Genomic DNA, 19918 nt, shown 5'->3' on the forward strand with positions numbered 1-19918 from the left:
ATTTAGCTCCTATAAGTAAAACAGATGAAAGGTCTTTTTTAAGTGGGGCTTGTGCTACCACGAAATTCTCTCTGGTAATAGAATAAGACACTTTCATGTTACTATGTTACTAAAGGCTATGTACATCCTTTGGAGGCAATTTTTTTTATTACTGCATTGTACTTATTTTGAGCTAAAAATATTTTTTTCAATTGGTCTTTATTAACAATATAGAACCCTTTTTTCTGTACAGAGCTGATATGCTCTACTTGTCTACTAGCTCTATGGATTTTGTTTGTCCTTTCCATCATTTGAGTAGCAGAGGGACTTCTTATCTGTTCTCTCTCATATCATACACTCATTAAAGCTCAATCCTTTTCTACTGATTAGAATGTGGCTTAAATAAGTGTTTATGATCTCTCAGTAGTTTAGAAATAAGGGTAATTAGATGACCGGCACAAAGTGAAAGTAAAAGTATCAGTCACACAGTTAGAAAAACAGTTAGCCCTTTGTGACTGAACAGCTCAATGTTTTTTTATAAAGACCAATTGAAAATATGATTATCATTTTAAAAAACTGACTCCAAAGGTGTACTTAGCCTTTAATTCTTATTTTTCCAGGATAGGATCTCTCCAATGTCTAAATAGATGAGGTCTACCCCATTTCTTAAATTTCAAGTTTAGATCTCTCCAATCTATAATCCCAAGGATGGGATCTCTCCTAGCTCTAAGCCCTGGGGCTAAATCTTTCTCATTTCTAGACCACAGGTTAGGATGCCTTCTATTTCTAAGCCCTGGGTAAGGACTTCTCTAATATTTAAATATCAGGAAGAGTTTTCTCCCATTTATAAGTCCTTGGATAGTTTATGAACAATTTCTAAATCCTGGGACAAGACCCCTCCCATTTCTAAACGCCAGGTCCTCCCATTTCCTATCCCTAGGCTGAGATTTCTCCTTGTTCTAAATCCCCAAAATGGGATCTGTCCCATTTCTAAATCCAAGGATGGGATCACTCCCATTTCTAAACCTAAGAGAAAGACACACAAAAAGAGCACCATGTGAAGCATCGCCAATACTGTTTGTCACTTACACACGTGCTCAGTGTACTCACCTGTCAGGCACAACTCTGGGTAATGTTTGTTTAAGGTAGTTGTCCTTCTAGGAACTGCCCACCAAGCCCTAGTTCTGACACCAATGCAATGAAATGGATAAGGTCAATGTCAACCCAAACCTGTACTAATACTAGCCACCACTAGATGTCTCTGTGGCATTCTAATATTTTATTTTATTTTATGGACTGTACATTCAGGTGAAGATCTCATTCAGTCCTTGCAGCTGGAAGGTCTACAGCTGGAACATCCAGACGACTTATTTTTTTATTTGCAGGGTTTCAAGGCCATTGTGCATAACCACTGGAACATGATCGATGGGGATCAGTTTAACCAGATTTGTTTCCCAAGGTGAACCGCCATACACTATGTTACTGATATTTATTTTTTATGTTTTCAGTATGTTTGGTCATTCTGCAGTGCAGGCGTTGTGTTCTTCTCCCTATGTACTGCTGTTTACAGATGTATTGTAGCAGATAAATCACAATTCAGTCCTACAATTGAACACTCAGTGATAAAAATAAAAAATCGAATTATGCCCCCAGATGTAAACTTCGGATTGCTGCAAAACTGATCATGCAGTTATGTCTCAAGCAGATATACTACTCACGTAAAGTTAGGGATATTTGGCTTGTGGATAAACTTTCAGGATGAACCTAAAATGCCCTCTAACCTTTACAGGATAGCTTAAAGGGGCTGTCTTATCATGGACAATGAGGGCATATCGCTAGGATATGCCCCCATTATCTTATAGGTGTGGGTCCCACCACTGGGACCTGCACATATATCGAGAACGGAGCCCTGCAAGTGAAGAAGGGTGCACTACGCATGCACAGCCGCCTTCCATTCATTTTCTATGGGGCCGGCAAAAATAGCCGAGCACTGGCTCGGCTATTTCTGTTGGCCCCAAAGAAATGAATGAGAGCAGGGGTGGCGCATGCACGGTACGCTCCCATTCACTTCTATGGGGAGCTGGCTTGGTGGTGGCCGGTCCGGAGTCCTCTAGCCACCACCTTGCAGGGCTCCGTTCTCTATATAGGTGCGGGTCCCAGTAGTGAGACCCGCACCTATAAGACAATGGGGGCATATCCTAGCGATATGCCCCCTTTGTCCATGATGAGACAACCCCTTTACTCTGTACCCTAGAACCTCAATAATCTGTGGGATGCCATTCCTGAGCAGACAATAAGTTGACTTGTGAACAGCATGAGGCGTCGTTGTCAAGCTGTAATTGATGCTCAAGGCCACATGACAAGTTACTGAGACAATGACATTTTTTGATCTGACATCTATATGAGAAATGTAGGAAGAATTCCAGGCTGAATCCTTGTAACGATGCACAAAACTGTGGATTAGGGCTCATGCAGACGGCTGTTGTTCAATTTGCGGTCCCCAATGCATGGGCAACATCCGTCCGGATTTCGCAGATGGATCTAGACCCATTCAACTGGAATGAGTCTGTAAAAAAATAGAACATGGTGTTATGTGCTCTCCATTCTGCACTGAGCTTCCAGATTATGGACCCATTCAAGTGAATGGGTCCGCATCCGTGATGTGGGATGCACACAGGCGGTGCCCACTGTTTGCTGGCTGCAATACGGGCTTGGCCGAACAACGGCCGTGTACATGAGCCCTTATACAAAGGATGTAAGTAAAATGTCTGCAGCAGAAAGGAGGAGATAATTTCATTAGATCATGGCTACTGGGAGATTTCAGGGACAAACTTAACGGCTTAGTGACCAGCCTGTTTTACATCCGGATTTTGATTCATATGTACACGTATCACAAAAATGGTTGTAAATTTTTAATGAAGACTAATTGAAAAAAAAAAAAAGATTTTTAAGCCCAAAATGAGTAAAATGCAATCATAAAAATTGCCCCAAAGGTGTCCATAATCTTTAAAGAGCAAACACATCGCAATAAGATAATGCATATAAAACCACGTAGACATGAGACATTCCAGTATGTTTTTTCTTACCTTTTTCCTTGTTTTCATCTTTTTTTTCCTTATTCCATATAGAACATACATATACTCCTTATGAGTTATTACATATATCAATATCAACTTTATGGTGACCTCACTGAGGGCAGCATAAATAGTCACAGAAATGCTGATGTCAGCCGTGTGTCACTCATGAGCTAAAAGTAAGTGGTTGATGAGAACCAGCATCATAATCATTGCAGCCCAGGCCTGGAAAAGAGTCACATCTACCTGAGAAGAGTCCTGGTTATTCCTAATCTCCTGCTCTCTCCCCCATCTGCTGATGATTGGCAGTTCTCTTCTAGAGAGAAAGGGAGAAAACTAGGTAGAAGCCTGTCAGCCATCAGCAGGTGGGCAGGAGAGCAGGAAGTCATGAATAACCAGGACTCTTCTCAGGTGGCCGGGACTCTTTTCCAGGCCCAGTCTGCAAGGATTGTGATGTTGCTTCTCGGCAACCACTTACTTTTAACTTATAAATGACAGAGCGCTGAAATCATCTCACCTGTCTCTACTTTATACTGCCGTTAATATGGGCAGCATAAAGTTGATGACAGGTTCCCTTTAACAAAAAAAAGGTTAGGGTGGGTTCACATCTGCGTGAACCCACCCTTATTCACATATCTCAAATGAGTTCTCAGTGCATATTACTTTTCACTTCTCCCTCAGACTTACAAAAAGCACCAACCCTTTCTCTTCACTCCCCCCCCCCCCCCCCATGTAAACATTTAGATATTTTGGTTCAGTTTCTTCTGCCTCTTCTGATTCAAGTAACATTCCATAAAAAAATAAAAAAGGCGAATATGATCAGGATCAACCCTATTACACCAAGCAGCACCTGGTAGGGTGTATCTTGCTGATTAAAATGATACCTGTCTTGTGAAACCCGATTGCACCGTTCTAAAGACAAAATAAAAATTTGATTCTCTATGGCAATCTTTAGGACTTTAGTGCAGAGAAGGGCGTGACAAGCAGTGGAAATCCCAGGTGCACCGAGGGACAAGGTCCCGCCCCTTGTGCTCTGCAGGCCTAATTTGCATAAAGAATATTTTTATTTATTTCTCAGGAACGCCCCAACCGATCTTCACAAGGCATCATTTTAATCAGCAGGATCAACTCTACCAGTATGCCTGGATGCTCTTTAAGCAGAAGGTCTCTTCCACACTATGTCGTTCAGCAGAATCCCAATATGTGTCTGTAAACCCTGTAGTTTATGAATGGTCATTGTTTTATATCTCCACAGTCCTCCACACCACAGGGCCATCATTTATGGGAAGAGAGGATGACATGCTCCTCTAGGACATGCTGTACAGTTCCAACAACGAAGCAGCTGCATGCATACGGTAGAAGATCCCGAAAGGAAGACAAACGTTGGTAATTATGGCCCAAAGTGTGAAACCATAAAAATTTACTTCGAAACCATCGTCAAATCGGATCCGAGCTCCAAAGGCTGGCATAATCCAGAACTGTGAGAAGAGAAGAAACAAGACCAGTAAAGGAACAGGACAAGGGCAGTAACTTAAAGGGGTTGTCCAGGATAGCTAAAAATCTCGGACAACCTCTACAATTGGTTGTCCCATCTTGCCATTTCTACAGCAAGATGGGACTAAGCATTGGCCCCAGGTCCACGTTTACGGAAACAGACATCCAGGCCTGAGTGGGATTCTATAACTCCCACTGAACATAGCAGAACAAGCTACGTTGCCTCTGTACCTCCCGGAGAATTACCCCCAGGAAACCCTGCTCAACCGTTTCCATAAGCCCAGCCGCCTAGTTTCTCTGGTGAAATGGGACAAACCTCACCGTTCTCACCCGTTTCTCCAGCTTCATTTTTTGCAGTGCTGGTCCAGTTCTCCTCCTGCTGTTCGTTTACTGCAGCAGTGACATGCCTGGATTTGGCATGTGACCACTGCAGCCAATTAACGTCCTCAGCTGTACTGAACGGTGCAGTTAGTAATGAAATATACGTAAAGTGGCGTGAAAAATTAATGTGACCCCATTCTAAATTTTGTAACAGAGACCCTATGATTTAGCCAGCTGTGTGCATTATACCTTCTCAATGACATCACTTATTCCTGTGTTGTGACATATTATTCCTTCATCCTCTGTGCATTATAACTACATGTGACATTGTTTTTGACTGTGCTGTGAGGAAACAGGTACTCGTTGACATTTGTTTGTGTTATTCCTGTAGCTTTATGCCTACCATGAGATCACTGTTATATCACTGTGTGCAGTATCCTGCCAATATTACATCACTGTGCACTATCCCTGTACTGTGACATCACTGTGCATAATACCCTGCCATTATTACATCACTATGTGCACTATCCCTGCACTGTGACTAGGGTTGTCACGATACCAAAATTATTATTCAATTTCGATACCATAAAAAAAGTATTGCGATACTCAATACCATTCGATACCGCACGGAAAAAAAAAAACACAAAAAAAGCTGCGTGCATTCCGCATTTTATGGAACGTCCAGCCTATAATAAAACCTATCCTATTTTTTGGGGGGACAAGGTGACAAAAAAATGGCAAATCGCGTGTTTTTTTTTTGCCACCAATGACTATAATATTCCAATGCATAGTGTGGCAGACCTCCTTGCCTTTGGATTACTATATAAAACCTAAATAGTCTGTTTGTTCAGCGGTTGCTGGTTGTTCCCCCAGATCAGAGCTATTCAGGGACGTATAATTTATGTGGTGTTTTGGGGTGTTTTCTGTGTTTGGGAAAAAATGTGTGTTCTCTGTCTGAGAGTAATTAAACTAGCCCATTGTGTTTGTTAATGGTATCACAGGCAGAGGGAAAATATATGTTCTCTGTCCGTGAGTAATTAAGTAAGCCCATTGTGGTTGTTAAGTGTATCACAGGCGGGGGGGAGGGGGGGGGGGGTGTTGTGTAGATTTGCTGGGAATGTCCCTTGCTGGAAGACCTGCTGGTGTTCCTGTTTTACTCTCAATACATAGTTCGGATGATTCCTGTTCAACGCCTAGGAGTGTTCGGTAGCTGATAGTCATATTTGGGGACCAGAACAGCTTTGGCGGCGTTAACTCCCTTTACCTACTCGGGGTGCCATAACACATAGAATTTATCCCTAAATACAAATGTTGTACCGCGTCTATTAACCACTCAATATAATAAATGATATTCATTGGTGGTGCACTGGCCACAGTCCCTCCCCTCCTCGTCACTGCTATTCCCACTGGTGGCAGCGGCAGCCACGTCACAGTGGGGAGGGAGGGGGCATCCTTTTCCACTGTGCTGCTGAAAAGAACATCACTATGTGCACAATCTCTGTACTGTGACATCACTGCATATGATCCTGCCATTATTACATCACTGTGTACAGTATCCTTGACATCACTATGCGCATTATCCTGCTGTTATTACATCACTATGCACACTAACCCTGTACTGTGACATCACTATGCAGTGTCCCAGGGGGTCAGTAGTGTATGCTGGGCTTTGTAGTGCAGATTGACTCACTAACCTGGGATCCACTGTCGTCTTCAATTTTGGTCAGATACTGGAACAGGCAGGTATTTAAAAGTTCGTGACGCCAGTGTCAATTAAACGGTGACACGCCGTGTATGGTATGGTGGAAGAATGAAGCAAGCATAGGGTAGCCAACAGAAACTGGAACTTTACTGAATATCAGTTATAAACATACATGGACGCAGTTGGAAGCGCCGTTCCATGAAAGACAGTTGGTTTTCCATAAGAATACAGGTGGTTCTTGGAATTACAGAATGGCCGGTCTTAGCAATGTATAATACAGAGTGTTGATTGCAGGAGATGCAGTACAGGCGGCTTGCACACTATTCCTGACTGGTCCTGACACATGTGACTTTCCCTCCAAGGTCTAATGCCCTTTATCTGGCGTACCCTTGAAGCTGTCCTTATCTAGTACCTCCTCTGTTATCTTGAGTACCTCTTGCTTTATCTGATCGGCCTCTGTGGTAATCTGTGTCTTGGCTGGTGGCTTGCTTATGCTGCTTCAGCTAAACGGATGATGACTCAGGAGGGGAACCTTTTCCTTGGATCCGGAACCCGGTTACAGGGCCTTTACTACCCTCTCCTAGCCGGCAGGCTTCAGGCCTGCTATGCTCTCACAGGCCCATAGCCTGGCCTTCACTCAGACACAGGATCATTTCTGACCTCTGCTCCCACTGTCTGTCTCTCGCTACTACTTCCTGACTGGGCCTTATATAACCTAGGGCTCCCTAGCTCCCTCTAGTGACTCAGAGCTGGAATGACACCCTAGCCGGCCTGCATATGCACGTTTCACAGTAACAGGAAAATACATAGCATGACATTATAAGATGTTTTATACCAACCTCCCCTTAAATACAGGGGGAACGACAATACCCAAGTGACCCTTCTGTAGTGACGGGGTATTACTCTCCCGTACACTACATACCCCGCTGCTTTGAGCTGAGTACGACCTCGTACTCCATCAGGGCCCACCCAACTGGAATCATGACCTGAAACAGAGAAAGACACATGCATGCATACATATATGTCAATTACACTCATATCAGACCCAATTGGCAAAGGTTAAGTCTGGTGACAAGGGGCGTCGTTCTCTTTTTCACAGGATAGTGAGTGGAACGGGGGCGCTGACCTGGCACAGCGGATGTTTAAAGAACCAGGATAGTCCATGACAATAAATAAGTCCATAATAAAATTAACCTCTCAGAGGCTTGCACATAGGAAGTCCATCTCTGGGCACATATACTTGAATAAAAAACCGGTTATTAAATACTGTCAGCAGCACATATATAAAATGACAATACAGGACTCTGACAATACCAGGGCCATGTTATCCTGGCAAGTCCTGCTTACCCTTTAAAATAGTGCTGACATAAAAATGTCTTTTCAACCTGAAATGGGGGTAAAAAGGGGTAAAATGGTGCAACACTTTAAGGCACAACTGGGATAATAGCAGCAGACCGGATGTCCCAAACATAACAAGGGCAGCTGGAAGCAGTGGTATACAGTGGCACATTATTCAACTAGGATGCCACCGGCCGTGTGTAACTGGCAGCGAACTTCACCAGCTCTGCCAACTGGAGGGACAAAACGGCCATTAAGGAGATGGACAGGAGGGCCGGAGTACTCACAGGCGAGTGTCGTATTCTTCCTCGGATGATGAATCGACGTACGGAACCTGCAGCAATTGTTCTGGCAAGGCCGGCCACATTTGGAAACCGTCTCCCCTGACAATCTTTAGAGGGGGAGGCTTGTCCTTCACGGCCTCCATTTCGGCCTCCGTCCTCGGAAACGGGAACCACCGCACGCCTCCAGCGCAGCCGAGGTCCGCCACCCAATACACCCTCTTACGTTGGGCCTCTAGTTCAGCTTTGGTGCAGGTGGTCGGAGCTACCGGAGGTTCAGGGACTGTGGCCGCTGGGGTAACGGTGGCAGCTGCTGCTTGGCGCCGGGCCTCAGCACATTCCTCTGCCCGCCGGCAGCTGTCCTGCCGCTCCTCCTCTTCCTCACGTCTCACCGCATCCGGAGGGGGATATCGTTCCTCCAGCCCCTGCAGCACGATGGGCTCCCAGAAAACGTCGGGACTGAGGTACGCCTGGCTATGCAGATGGGTGGTTCGGGCTTGTTCCACTTGCACCCCCTCGGTCTCAACCTGATCTGTCCTCTCTTTCTCAGAGTCCCAGGTCTCAGCCGGCGCCTTCGGGCGAGTCACTGCGGTGGCGTAGGGGCCCCGTAGACTTTCGGCGGGGGTGTACTCAACGATCTCTCCCACAGTTAAATTATGGAGATGCTCCGGGAGATAGTGCCGCTTCACCGATTGCCGGTTTACATAGAAGTCCCGGCCAGTCCCCAACTCCTGGATAAACCCGTAGCCTTTCTCTTTATCAAAGGACACCACGATCCCGCGGCGCCTTTCTAGCTGGGGCTTACCCGGAAAGGAGTCTCCTTGTATGGACTTGGCCATTTCTTCAAACCGCTTTTTCCGGCTGGTGTTCTTTTTAGCCACCGCGGCTCTCAATTCTTCCATAATAGCCGGCCATTCTGCGTGCCGGCGACGGATCGGTGGGGACTGAGGACGAGTGATACTCAAGTCCATGGCCTGGGCCCAGGGGGTGGCCGTCCAGGCTAGAGGGTCCCACGGCCCCAACTCAGGAAAGTCCGGGGGAGTGGCGCCCCACTCGCACGAGGCATCGGCGCACGTGGTATCGAACTCCGGCTCTTCCGCGTACGCCATCTCTCCTCTTCCTGGTTGCCGCGTCGACACTGACTCCTCCCACGCACTGGGCCAGTCTATCTCCATCTGAGCCCCGCCTCCCAGGCGTAACTCTTCAAAGTAGTCAGCCGCGTCGTCACTCCTCAAGGTGGGTGGCGCTCCAGGGCAATCGTCTCCTCCTTCTTCTTGGAAGGTTTCGGCGCCAAATATTCACGCCTCTGCACATCCTGATGGCGCAGTAAAAAGCCTCATGGCGTCGGCGGCCATTTTAAGTGTCCTGATGCCGCAATTCACTGACAGCAAGCAGGATGATGAAAAGTCCAATAAAACACAGTCCACAAATACGATTTTCTCTCTGGGGGTAGCGCAACACAGTACAGCGTCTCTGATTCCTCCCAGGCACAATTTTAATCCACCGGCTTGGAAATAAAGGGTACAGTCCTCGCAATACGGTGGTGGAATAGTTAAAGCACACAGTTCACACTTCTCTGCACTGTAGAAGTATGCGGATCCTGTTCGTGACGCCAAAAAGAGCGATGCAGTGTCCCAGGGGGTCAGTAGTGTATGCTGGGCTTTGTAGTGCAGATTGACTCACTAACCTGGGATCCACTGTCGTCTTCAATTTTGGTCAGATACTGGAACAGGCAGGTATTTAAAAGTTCGTGACGCCAGTGTCAATTAAACGGTGACACGCCGTGTATGGTATGGTGGAAGAATGAAGCAAGCATAGGGTAGCCAACAGAAACTGGAACTTTACTGAATATCAGTTATAAACATACATGGACGCAGTTGGAAGCGCCGTTCCATGAAAGACAGTTGGTTTTCCATAAGAATACAGGTGGTTCTTGGAATTACAGAATGGCCGGTCTTAGCAATGTATAATACAGAGTGTTGATTGCAGGAGATGCAGTACAGGCGGCTTGCACACTATTCCTGACTGGTCCTGACACATGTGACTTTCCCTCCAAGGTCTAATGCCCTTTATCTGGCGTACCCTTGAAGCTGTCCTTATCTAGTACCTCCTCTGTTATCTTGAGTACCTCTTGCTTTATCTGATCGGCCTCTGTGGTAATCTGTGTCTTGGCTGGTGGCTTGCTTATGCTGCTTCAGCTAAACGGATGATGACTCAGGAGGGGAACCTTTTCCTTGGATCCGGAACCCGGTTACAGGGCCTTTACTACCCTCTCCTAGCCGGCAGGCTTCAGGCCTGCTATGCTCTCACAGGCCCATAGCCTGGCCTTCACTCAGACACAGGATCATTTCTGACCTCTGCTCCCACTGTCTGTCTCTCGCTACTACTTCCTGACTGGGCCTTATATAACCTAGGGCTCCCTAGCTCCCTCTAGTGACTCAGAGCTGGAATGACACCCTAGCCGGCCTGCATATGCACGTTTCACAGTAACAGGAAAATACATAGCATGACATTATAAGATGTTTTATACCAACCTCCCCTTAAATACAGGGGGAACGACAATACCCAAGTGACCCTTCTGTAGTGACGGGGTATTACTCTCCCGTACACTACAACTATGCGCATTATCCTGCCATTATTTCGTCACTATATGCACTATCCCTGTACTGTGACATCACTGTGTAGTTTATTGCTTTAGGGTCCATTCAGACATCCGTAGGTGGGCGGGAAGAGCCAGGAGCTGATGAATATCAAAACTCATTCTGTTTAATACAAAATTATGGCAAACAGCCTAGTTGATTAAAGAAATTGACCCAGCATTTTGCTAAGGGGATCTGTCATTAGTTTATGTTGCCCTTAGTTAAGACATCATTAAACTGATGACAGATTCCCTTTAAGACAGCATTTTATAAGCTGGTCTTGATGTGTGGTTCGCTGGCAGGCCATCAAAGTGCCAGAGCAAAAATCTACACCATCTAGGAGCTAGAGTAGTTTGCAGACATAATTTTCTAGAGTAAATTATAAAAATATGCTAGGCCCCTAAGGCACTTGTAAATGTGTCTGTAATTCCCAGCTGGTGGCCAGGACTGTGTCATAGTGTGAAGGGTGTCCCTCTCTCTGCAGTAAAGTCCTTTTCAGCCTCAGGGTGCATTCACACAACGGTAAGTGCTCTGCGGTCTGAAAATTGCGGATCTGCAAAACACGGATACCGGACATGTGCATCCTGCATTTTGCACACCACACATGGCTGGCACTATATCGAAAATATATTTTTTGCGGAGCTGCAGAATGTAACAGAGGATGCAGAAAGCACACGGTGTGCTGTCTACATCTTTTGCGGCCCCATTGAAATGAATGGGTCCACACCTGTTCTGCAATTTTGTGGACCCAGAATTGCGGTCGTGTGAATGCACCCTAAAACAGCAAATACCTTACTGACTGATGCCAGTACTTGGCCATGCAGATTCTGGTGATTCTAGTTCTCTCCTTTAGAGAGAGTACTGTACTTCTCTCTAGAGTACTGTAAAGTACAAATGACTTTCTTGATGCAAATGTCTTAGAGATGGTGGTTCTATGTGACTCAGGCATAGTCTTTTGAGGAGTGAGCACATGTAGCCCCTCTCTCTTCCTAAGCTAAAGTTAGACTAACACTAAACTAGGGGCAGAGTTGGGTCCAATTCCTAGTCTTCTACATGGTAAAGTCAGGATTGTTAACCCTGACTTATCCATACAAAACTATATGGTTAATATAATACATCAGAACATTAAAGAACATTTAAATAACAATAAACAATTTTGCAAGTACACTATTCTGGGGTTCTACACAACAAAATGAATTGGCACGATCTCACTCACCTCTGTCGATCAGTTGTTTTAAGGGGCTAGGGTCTGCACCCCCTTTCATGGTTTAACAGACTTAGCTACATACATTCAGTAGCTGCTGTACTTGGTATTCCAGCTTTCTCCCTTTCCAGTGAAGCTGACTAGGCTGAAATGTCAGACACAGTCGCTACTAAAAGTACTAAGCTCCATTTAAGCAATTAGGATTGGGCTGTGATCAGTGGAGGGGAGGGAGAGGTAAAATTCGGACCCAAACTAATCTAATATTGAGATACTCACAAGGATACTCAAAAGCTAAAAAAAAAGAGCTATAGTCTTAATATATATATGTATATATATATAACCCATTACTTACTATTATGTTACTGAGGAAAAGAAACAAGTAGATGTCTTTCATGGTTTTCCTTTTCTTGAGGTGGCTTTTGATGTAAGCATTCAAGGTTTCTCTTCTTGTCAGTCTCCGGTGAAAATTATTTTGGACACCTGTGAGCGATTCTCTTCTGTCTGCACCTTGCGCAGTGACCTGCCTTATGGTTTCATGCGGTTCCGTAGGCCTAGGGGTCCTGAATGATACATGGGGGGGAAGACGATGGAGCCCTTGGATGATAAAAGCGTTCTGAATAGAGTGCTGAAGAATCATCAGCATGGAATAACCAAGGTTTAGTCCACACAAGACGCTGAAGGGTTGTGTAGACACCACGGCTATGATAGAATAATAAGAGATGGCGTATTGGCCTAATGTTGCCCCAAGTAGTAGAGCCGTATCCAGTGTACGACTTGGATTTTTCTTATTGTCCATCTTTCTCTTATCTAATTTGAAGATAACAATCCCTGCTATATTGGCCAGGCACATGAGAGCGAGGCTGACCACATGAAAAATAAAGAAGGTTGTCAGTGACAACAAGTCCGTGTGATTAGTATGAATACCCACTTCATACATGATGAACACCACTAGACCAATTACCAAAATGGCTACACCAAAGGTAAGTCCTATGAGTGGTATATGTTGATGGAATCCTGGTCCTAGTCCATGGTGGAAGGAAGCATTTTCATCAATTTGACGTCCTACGTTCTTCCACATGATGTAAACCATAGCCGCAGCAAACAGATTATACTCAATGTTGAAGGGGTACAAGTAGGTAAACACGGTGGCGTTTATGCACCGTGAATTGCACTCACAACTCACCGCTTCACCAAATTCATCTGTAAAGGCAAATGAGCATGCTTACTTAGATTGTCTCATAGAGGCATATACTGTCATCTACTACTATTCTTTTTTGGGGAAAAAAACGACATTCTTTTTGATCAGAAGACAAGTAATGCATCTTTATTTTTGCTGTTTAATTAAAAAAAAAAAAAAATTTTATTTCATTCCCGCCTCAGGTGTTTCCATACATTTTGAACCCTGTCATTAAGGGTGCCACCTGATTATGTGATCTCCGGTCTGATACTTTCCTGTGTACACAGGAGATCAGTCTCTTCTGTGTGGCTGACTTCGAGTGAACAATACCCTGACTATACTATGTGTGCTGTGTACTCTATGTGGTGCAGCTTCACACTGCTTCCCCTTCCTCCTGCTTGTAAGACCTAACAGGAGGCAGGGGAGATAGGCTGAAGCTGCATCTCATATGAACCACTACTCTGTAGTATGAGTTACTCTTAGTGTGATAAATCTCCACCCTGAAGACACAGAGACAAGATGGGAAATTAGAGCTGAATTAGGGGAGAAATATCTGACGGGAAGAAGGAATCAAGATGGCAGAAAACCCATAAATGATACTAAAACAGATATACACAAGGAATAAAGAATGACCTCTACATTAAAGTTTTGTATTAGCCTATTCTGCACTATATAGGTAAAAAAAAAAGATTATTTTAGACTCTATGCAGGGGCATACATAGCAAGAGTTAATATGCCCCCCCCCCCCCTTCCCACTCAGTCACTGTCCTACTCAGTAGGCATGTCTCAAACTGTCCCAGACAATGTGGAATGCAAAGTGAGCTTCCCTAGATTTCTAATGAATTTACAAATTTTTATTAATGCGCACCTGTTGGCTGATTTGTACCTATGAACCTTGCTGACCTGTTGCATTTACACTTGGCAGCTGAAGGGATCTGTGTTGGTGCCATGCTCATATGTGCCTGTATTGCTGCGAAAAATTATGTTTTAATGTTTGCAAATGAGCCTCTAGGAGCAATTGAGGCATTGCCATTACACTTAGAGGCTCTGCTCTCTCTGCAACTGCCGCACCCTATCCTCTTTAATTGACCGGGCAAGGCGTGATGACATTTACACTGCCTTGCCCTGTTAATCAAAGTGGAGAGCACAGAAGTATGGATTGCAAATTGCTCTAGACACTTGAACTTCAGGTGCTTATTTCATTGGGAAAGCATAAAAAAATTATAATTTTTTGGGACTATAAGACATACAGGACTATAAGACACACCCCAGGTACAGACATCAGAACATTTGAAAAAAAAAAAAAAAAAACGTAATAAAACATTTCAAGATTAGATAGTATAATATAAATAACATTTAAATCATGCTTGTTAAAGTAAAAAATTAAATAAAAATGGAAAAAAATGAGAATAAAGAGCCATCCAGTGTATACTCCATAAGTGCCGAGAGTATGATAAAAAACTCTCAGGGGAGGATCACATTAACGCCTTTTCAGCTGGCTTCAGTCACAAACAACTGAATGGGGAAGGATGCTTTATCCACTCATACCTCCAGATTAGGAGCATCTATAGACATGGTTCTAGTCTTGTTTGAAAGTTGAGAACTATAAAACAAGACCAGGATCATAGTATTATTTCCACTACATAAGAAGATATACTGTAGCTGGTAGAAATTGGGTTTGGAGTGAACTGTTTTCACTTTTACCTGCTATCATTTCCAACCTGATTTCTAACAGCTATATCTTCCCGATGTAGTGGAGAAAATGCAGTGATTCTGATCTTGTTTTAAAGCTTAGAATGCCATGTCTATAGCTGCTCCCAATCCAGAGATATGAATGATTAAAGCAGCCCTCTACCCTCACCCTGCTGCCCGTGCTCTGCAGACAGTGAGAGCTCTCTGCTGAAAGTGTCATGGTTGCCTAGCCAACCCTGGGGCACTTTAACCCCAACAAGCCCTTAAGCACTGAAATAGTATTGAGGGACCATCCGGCCAGTACATAAACACAGTAAATGCAGATGCAGCCACTTTTTTTGCTAAAACGTGCATCTTATAAGTCATAAAAATACGGGTGCATTAGGAAATTAATTTTATGGCATTCAAAATACATTTTAATAAAGTATATAGAAGCATTTACATACACTATAAAACTAAATGGAGCGATATAAGACAAATGTTGACATTAAAGGGGCTGTCTCACTTCAGTAAGTGGCATTTATCATGTAGAGAAAGTGAATGCAAGCCACTTATGTATTGTTATTATCCATATTGCTTCCTTTGCTGGCTGGATTCGTTTTTCCATTACATTAGACACTGCTTGTTTCCATGATTATGACCACCCTGCAATCCACCAGCAGTGGTCGTACTTGCACACTATAGGAAAAAGTGCCAGCCTCTCTGTGGGCCTGGACCATGGGAGCTCACATAGGCTGGTACTTTTTTCTATAGTGTGCAAGCACGACCACTGCTGGTGGATTGCAGGGTGGTCATAACCATGGAAACAAGAAGTATATAATGTGATGGAAAAATGAATCCAGCCAGCAAAGAAAGCAATAGAGACAATCACAATGAATTAGTAAGTGCCTTGTATTAACTTTGTATACATAATAAGTGCTATTTGCTGAAGTGAGACAGCCCCTTTAACGTCCATGACCATTTTTTTTAATATAGGAAGCTAGATCAATTCTACTGCCATGCCTCATCTATGCCTCCACGCAAGCAACGCATCCACTCTGGGTTCAGCTAGAAACTTTTAACCTGAGCAGGTGCATCTACAGCCATTATGGTCTGATCAGGGTTACTTACAGTTGAGCTATAGTATGTCCATATACAGTAGAGTTTTTCCACTGTGGATTTTGCTAAGGATTCCACAGTATGCATTGCAAAGCGCAAATTTTGGGGTGAAAATTTGCTGCAGAATAAGCATGCTGCAGATTTGAATATCTGACGCATGTTCTGATTTGTGCACGTTCACATACAGTGTACTGCAAAATGCTATGCAAATTGTACACTACTGTGAATCCACACTGAAAATCCATGCCTGAACATGGGTGGAAGATTTGTGTACCTGTGTCTTGTTTCCTGGAGCTGCTATTGGTGTCTTCAGACTCATTTCTCATTAGATGCTTCTCTAGTTCATGAGTGTGATGGTTGGACTCTTCAGCAACTGCAATTATCCATATGATAAGATTTACAGCTAGCAGGATCATCAGAAAACACCTGTGATGAGGAACGGGTGAGAGGTTCACCATGATTAACCACCATAGATCCATTCCATAGGTTAAAAAATATTCAAAGTAACAGGAATATGTAGGGTCATTGACATGTACACACTGTATTCCCATGCACCCCTTCCACCACAAAAAAGTGTATATGGTTCAATCTTCCTTTTCTCGTCCTCCTCCTCCATCATATCAACATGCTTATTAGGCTGCCCTCGCTCCTAATGTTTTTGAGGGTCAGCTCAGCAGCAGACCCTCACCCCTAATTTTTATATAGAAGGTCAGCTCAGCAGCAGACCCTCACCCCTAATTTTTTAGATGGTCAGATCAGCAGCAGACCCTCACCCCTAATGTTTTAGAAGGTGAGTTCAGCAGCAGACCCTCACCCCTAATTTTTGTATAGAAGGTCAGCTCAGCAGCAGACCCTCACCCCTAATTTGTTAGATGGTCAGATCAGCAGCAGGCCCTCCCCCCTAATGTTTTTGAGGGTCACCAGCAGGCCATCAATCATAATTTTTCAAGGCTGTGTATGATACCCTCCTTTATGTGTAATAAAGGGTGTCTTGGAGTGCCGGTTTCTTGTAATTTTTGGCAGCCCTTCTACTTAGTGCATAGGCTTTATGAGTGTAGGAGTCCCACTACCTGAACAATTGTACCACAATGTGAATGAGGCCCTCCTTTATGTGATATACAGGTTGTATCGGAGTGCCTCTTCCTTGTAATTTTTGGCAGCACTTGCACTTTATATACAAGTAAATATACAGGAAAGAAGGTTTCCTAACAATTTTTTCTCTAAAATCGATTTTATCTTCGCTTTGGTGCGTATTATTGTCAGTCTGTAAGAGTGGCGTACTACTCGGACAACATCATTCCCAGCAGTAACCTGGGAGTCCAAGATGCATCCTGACATCCTCCCCATGCTGTTCCCGAATCATTTCAATGGTGTTTCCATCAATTTCTGACCTTTTCATGTGAAAGGAACATGTAAACATTTTTAAAGGATACATCCTTAGTCCGTGTGTTTTAAGGGAGAGGGTAAAAGTTCACCCTCGTACATATATTCTCATAGTAAAGAACACCTTCAATTACTGTAAAGCATCATCGCGGCTCTAAATATAGGACTCAATCTGCATTTCAATAAATGCTTAGTGTAATCCTGAAAAAGACTGACGTAGACATGGCATACATGCCAGTTTAATTAATGCTTGGTGCAGCACCATCATATTTTTATTCTGTTCACAACAAGCCTGGCATCTTCTGGAGAGGTCAGACCATAATACGAATGGTATTTAGTCACGATGATATAAGGTTACAAGAGAAATAATTGTTTTATGGTTTATTCAAACAGTGCAGTAAATGTGGAGTACGACGCCATGTAAGGTGTGCCTGTGACCAGGTGTATATTATGATGACTGTTGCACTGTTTATTGCCTTGTTTTATTTTATTTTTTATTGTCTCTTTAAAATAATGCTTATTTCTACCTACTGTGAGGCATGCCCATATGAGGAGGTCAGAGGTCATGTGGAGTTGGCGGATGCTGCTGTAGTGTGCCATACTATTTCAAAAGAAGGAGCTTAATCTATAAATGTTGGTGTTCTACCTTCCTTACCCCAATTATTGCATTCAAACCCTTTAGCTAGTATCAGGGCCAATGGATTACCATACTATCCAAGCTCTTTTGTCTTCACAAGGGCACTAGACTAGGGTGTTCTCTTTCACCCCTCCTATTGGCTCTGGTTGTAGAATCATTAGCAGAGATTAAAGATGAGTGAATAAAAAAAAAAAAATTTATGGAAAAATTCAGTTTGATCCGAATTTATTTGCGACAAATCGCTATTTCCTGGCTGCAGAGAGCCTTTATAGGGGTGTAGAACACTGTGCCTTGTCAGTATGACATGCAGATGACAGGCGTCGTTCTTAGAATCATTGCACACTTCACTTATTCGTGCAGTCACGGGGCCAAAACTGACCAAATAACTCAAGTATGAACTCAGCCTTACAGGTCGATGTTAGCGCCAAGAAGAAGCGCACTCCTTCACCGTCACTAGCTGATTCCACAGAGATGTCTACAGAACCTGTTCTATTAAACGCTTATACAAGTAGAGCCCCCTCAACAGAATGGAGAGGTCACTGATTAATTTGCCCTTCCTCTGATCCGTCAGAACAATAACCCACAAAAAACGGACTCTGTCTGGGGAGCATACGCCTTCACTCGGTCAGCATTTTGTCATTAATCCATCAGTATTGCTAATGCCCAAAAAAACAGGAGTGGATCCAAAACAGATTACACGTGAATGGTATATTTGCATGTCTTTTGTGTTTTGTACCCACTCCTGCTTTTGGCTACCAAATCATAAGCCAATTCTGATGGGACCATACAGGCCTTACAGCTACACAGACAGGATCCATTGTGCGTCTCATGTTTCCTTCCTTCTGACAGATCAGAAAAAGGGTCAAATAAATGATGATGTCAGCCAGGCCAAAAGGCAAAATAGTGGCCTAGTCATGAAGTGGGGAGGGTAGTAACAGCATGAGAAGTCCACAGAGTGGCCCTATGACATAGTGGTGAGGTGTAAGCAGCATGAGGAGGCCACAGAGTGGCACAATGACAGTGTGGAGGTGGCAGCAGCAGCAGCATGAGGAGGCCACAGAGTAGCAGAATGAGAGTGTGGCGGTGGCAGTAGCATCAGGAGGCCACAGAGTGGCAAGGTGACATAGTGTGAAATAGTGATAGACGAACATCGGCCGGGACAGTGCGGAAAATCAAATGTTTGTGAACCACAAGTTCGCGGCGGGCCCCATTCACTTTAATGGCAGGCGAACCTGAAAAAACTTCAGCTCATATTTGCAGCCACCAAATACTAAGTAGAAGTGTACAAATAGTCCCACAACATGGACAGTGACATACTAGAGGGGGATCAATGACAAAAATTCTAATAAAAAATATGTATCTTAATCAGGGGACATCTTTATGCGTCTTAAAGGGAAATTCTGTGAAATGTGCCCTGTTGGAGCCTAGAAAATTTTTATTTTAGGTCACAGAAGTACGGGCCTTAAAAATTAGCCATTCACCTGACATAAAAGAAATTGTGATTATGTGGCTCGAGGTACATTATGCGGTCACTGAATAACAGTTTTACTGGGCAACTGGTATATCACACCAGTAGAAATTATTTGTTCGATGTCGTTTGTCACTATCTGTAGCTGAGGTAACGCAGCTAAATCGCAAACAAACGCTGCACTACCCAGCTGCACTATATAGAAAGTATATACAGGGAGTGCAGAATTATTAGGCAAGTTGTATTTTTGAGGATTAATTTTATTATTGAACAACAACCATGTTCTAAATGAACCCATAAAACTCATTAATATCAAAGCTGAATATTTTTGGAAGTAGTTTTTAGTTTGTTTTTAGTTTTAGCTATTTTAGGGGGATATCTGTGTGTGTAGGTGACTATTACTGTGCATAATTATTAGGCAACTTAACAAA

General features: G+C 43.7%; 1 protein-coding gene across 1 annotated transcript in view; it reads right to left on the reverse strand.

Annotated features, from left to right (window-relative positions):
- Nucleotides 1-3823: 3823 nt before the first annotated feature.
- The window catches only part of LOC122942481 (proton channel OTOP2-like), a 54485-nt gene continuing 38390 nt past the window's right edge, over nucleotides 3824-19918 (reverse strand). The window contains exons 4-6 of the mRNA XM_044300131.1: nucleotides 16274-16425; nucleotides 12385-13232; nucleotides 3824-4531 (exon numbers count right to left, since the gene is read on the reverse strand). Coding sequence (XP_044156066.1) covers nucleotides 4361-4531; nucleotides 12385-13232; nucleotides 16274-16425 — 1171 coding nt within the window. The 3' untranslated portion in view covers nucleotides 3824-4360. The remainder of the gene's footprint in view (nucleotides 4532-12384; nucleotides 13233-16273; nucleotides 16426-19918) is intronic.

This window comes from Bufo gargarizans, chromosome 6 (genome assembly GCF_014858855.1).
Source record: "Bufo gargarizans isolate SCDJY-AF-19 chromosome 6, ASM1485885v1, whole genome shotgun sequence".
NCBI lineage: Eukaryota > Metazoa > Chordata > Amphibia > Anura > Bufonidae > Bufo > Bufo gargarizans.